The sequence below is a fragment of the Propithecus coquereli genome, unplaced genomic scaffold (genome assembly GCF_000956105.1).
Source record: "Propithecus coquereli isolate 6110/MARCELLA unplaced genomic scaffold, Pcoq_1.0 Scaffold351, whole genome shotgun sequence".
NCBI classification, from domain to species: Eukaryota; Metazoa; Chordata; class Mammalia; order Primates; family Indriidae; genus Propithecus; species Propithecus coquereli.
The window spans coordinates 1,368,597-1,372,175 of NW_012149186.1; the positions used below are offsets into that span (position 1 = coordinate 1,368,597).

The window sequence follows — 3,579 nt, forward strand, 5'->3', positions numbered from 1 at the left end:
CCTTGGATGAGCAAAGCCCATCGTTTTATTTCAGGACTCCACTTTCTTCAACACACGTTGCACAGGCTTGCTTGTCTCTTGCAAATTATAACTGAGCTGTTCGTCTATGGATGCCAAAGGAGCCAGCCCCGCAGACGACTGAGCAGCCTCCTCAAAGGGAGGCCCAGGGAGACCCCCTGTCCCACTGCCAATACTGGATGCTGCACCCCATGGTGGCTCCGCGGCCACCAGCTAACTGTGAGAAGTCATGTGCCGGGAGAGATGGTGGCGCTCCCGGAAGTACTCTTGGCACACGGGGCAGGTGAGGGCCTCTTCTCTCCGCTTCTTAGAATGCGGGTCTAGCCCCGTGGGCTCCTTTTTGTGATGGGACCGCATGTGGAAGACCAGGTCGGACGTCAGGCGGAAAGAGAGGTTGCACTTTGCACACCAGTTCTGGGTGGACAAGCCCAGGGAGGTGAGGGTGGGCGGCAGGAGGGCCCATGAGGTAGGGGAGGATGACAGGGGCGTGGGTGCCTGGGCCTGGGTGTGCTCCAGCCACAGTCTGGGGGCACCCAGGAAAGCGCTGCAGAATGGAGCATTCTGTGGCAACGTTTGCAAGTTCCAGAGATCACTGATCAAAAGCTTGGGAGTTGAAAGTCGACCCCAACAAGGGGTGCCTACAGTGTGGATGAGTCCAGACAGCTCCCCCAGGGTGTCTGCAGATTCACCTGCGGGGAAGACGGGGGTTGGCCGGGGCCTCTCTGCTGGTCGCTTGGTCGGCTTGCTGAAGGCGCTTCTCTGCTCACCTTGGGCTCTGCTGGGCCACACAGACAAGAGTGTGCTGCTGACTGGGTCCCTGGGGACATCCTGGATCAGCTGTGCAGGGCCAGGCTGGCCTGCGGGGTCATCGTGCCCCCTTTCCTGGGCCCGACCGCCCCCCAGCCTCTCCTTGAGCCTCGGCAGCTCCATGAAGGCGCTCTGCCTCTGCTCCCCACGCGCCTTCCGGGGCAGCGGCTTGCCCAGTCTGGGTTTGCCCACCGCTGCTGACAGTGCCAGCTCAGTGCATGCCGCATCCCGGGCCCCCCTGCCCACGGCAGCCTCGCAGCCCAGGCGGTTCGTTTTCTCGAGCAGCACCGGCTTGCGGCCCTGGCCCTGCTCAGGTTCGCTAAACCGCCATCTGTTTGCAGCGGACGGGCCCTGTGGGGCCCCCTTCCCAGCAGCCATGCTGGTCAGCGGAGCCTGGGCCACCAGCTGGGCACGGCAGATGCTCCTGCAGCCATCAGTGTTCAGGGCTCTGAGGTTCCTCAAGGGTTAGCCAAGGGAGGAGCCAGGAGATAGGGAAGCTCACTGGGATGGCTGGACGGGACACACTCGGCCACAGGGCCCTGCAAAGAGAGAGAGCGACAGGCAGTAAGACAGGCACTCGCTGCCACTCGGGCAAACATGTAATCAGGCTGACATCAGAGAAGCCACCTGATGCTGGGGACTCCTTTGCATTTGTGGAATGGGAGCACCAACCGCACTGCCTCCAAGGAGAGGGGGAACTTGGACAGCACTGGACTCCAGAGCCCACCTCCAGTGGCAGGGCTGGGGACAGAGGTCTCTGCTGAAAACGCCTGGGAGCAGCAGCCCCTGGACACGGGATTCCCCTCGCAGAAATGGCTGAGAAAGGGAGAGGCTGGAGGGGAAGGGAAAGAGCCTGCTCTAGGGACGGCGCTCAGCCCCCAGTTCCCTGCAGGAGTTTCTGGATCATCTATCAGTAAGCAGACTCCAGTGCCAGGAAGCCGTGTGCCATCAGCTCCTGTTCAGTGCTGGCCCTGTGGCCCTGGCTGAGTGTGGAGGACACAGGGGAGGCCACAGCACCAGGGGGTCACAGCCCTGGAGGACTGTGCACATCACAGTCCCCGCTCCTCACAGCAACCCTCTCTGTCCCTGCTCTCGCTTCATCCCTTTGCTCCCTGGGCTGCCGGACCCTTGTGGGTGAGCAGCCCCTTTGACAGCATCACGTCCCCTGCCAGCTTCCGCTTGGTCTCCTTCCACTTTCTCCAAGCCAGGCTTCTTGTGAGAGTCTTGTGTCCCCACTCTTCCCCTTGCTGCCATCCCAGCCCCCTGCTTAGTGGAGTCTGCTCCGGCCCAGGACCACCCAACAGTGGCCACTTCTCAGGCTTGTGCATTTGCCCAGCCGAGCTTCCCAGGGCTCCCCCGAGACCCCCCACGTGTGTCGTCTTAGGCCTCGCTGTGCACACGGACAGCTGCGTTCCCCTCCTACCTACGAACTCCGGCTCATTCCACAGGGCAGCTCGGGCACGGCCTCCTCCCTGAGGCCCCCAGATCCTCTCCAGCACAGACAACACTCCCTCCTCCCTGCCCCCGCTACCCCGGGCACCGAAGGCTTGCACTCAGGTGTGGCAGGGAGGTGGCTACCTGCAGTGGAAGGGCACCCTTGGATTTCCAACTGTGACATAAGTCTGAAAGGCGAGGCCCCACCGAGGGTCACCAGCGTCTTCCCGTTCCCTCGTTTCCCCCTGGCCCTACCGCTGCCCCCAGCGAGTACCCGCCTGGTTTTTCCTTAGGGAAGTAGCAGGGCAGTCAGCCATTTGAACTCACTGAGAAGAAAGCTGACTGGACCGTGGCTGCCAAGAGTCACTGTGAGGGTGGGAAGCCCCCAGCGAGCTCGGACTCCGAGGGTACCCTTCCTTCAGGTGCTGGACGCACCACTCTGAAGAGGGTCAGATCTGCCTAATGGGAGGAGGGAACAAAGATGTTCACCGCAGTATTGTTTATGGTGGTGAAAAACAATAAACACCGAAATGCCTAACGACGAGACCTGGCAAATAAACGATGATGCACACCCACGACGAAACACTGCGCAGCCTTGGACGGTGGTGTGCGCCATGCTTACGATGTAATGTTGAGGAGGGAAAAGGACAAAAAGATTACATATTTGGTATAATCTAGTCTATGAAAAAATACATAAGCCAAAGGAAAAACCCTGGAAAAAACATAAAGACTACCAGGTCATATTCTTCACTGACGCCCTCTTTCACTCACTCAGCAAGCATTCACTGAGAGCCTCCGGCGTGCTGGCCCTGTGCTAGGTGACACGGTGACAGTGATGACAAGGACAGAGCACAGGGACCTGCACACGCGTGAGCGTTACACACTGGCGAGTGCAGCGTCTGAGCAGAGCCCCGAGGATCCAGCAGGGGGTGCCCAGGGTTCACAGAAAGGTGGGGTCTTCCAGCAGGAGGAAGAACGCGTACGACCCGTGGAGTGGACAGCCTGGGGGATGTTCAGGACATGAGCCACGTGCGGGTCTGCTGGCGCCAATTCCGCTCCGGCCGGGATCACCCAACAGTGGCCACTTCTCAGGCCTGTGCATTCTTACCCAGCCAAGCAAGACCTGATTGTTTTTATAAATAAATGATTCATTTTTGAAGTATGGCTATAAAAACCATGCAATAGCGTGGAAGAAAGCTTACAATGCCATGTTGAGCAAAGTGTTAGACACAAATAAATGGTAAAACAAACAGGGCTGGGAGCAACGGTGGGCTTTCCTTTCCATTGGCATAGTTCCAGGGTGTGGCTGCGCGCTTCTCC

General features: G+C 59.4%; 1 protein-coding gene across 1 annotated transcript; it reads right to left on the reverse strand.

Annotated features, from left to right (window-relative positions):
- Positions 1–231: 231 nt before the first annotated feature.
- Positions 232–1,203, reverse strand: ZNF488 (zinc finger protein 488). Its single transcript, XM_012651278.1, has one exon. The coding sequence runs from the start codon at positions 1,201–1,203 to the stop codon at positions 232–234; it is 972 nt and encodes a 323-aa protein (XP_012506732.1).
- Between the last annotated feature and the right edge of the window lie 2,376 nt (positions 1,204–3,579).

Bases quoted from the DNA above. Each gene is read 5' to 3' on its own strand.
- ZNF488 (XM_012651278.1), bottom strand. From the start codon at position 1,203: ATGGCTGCTGGGAAGGGGGCCCCACAGGGCCCGTCCGCTGCAAACAGA.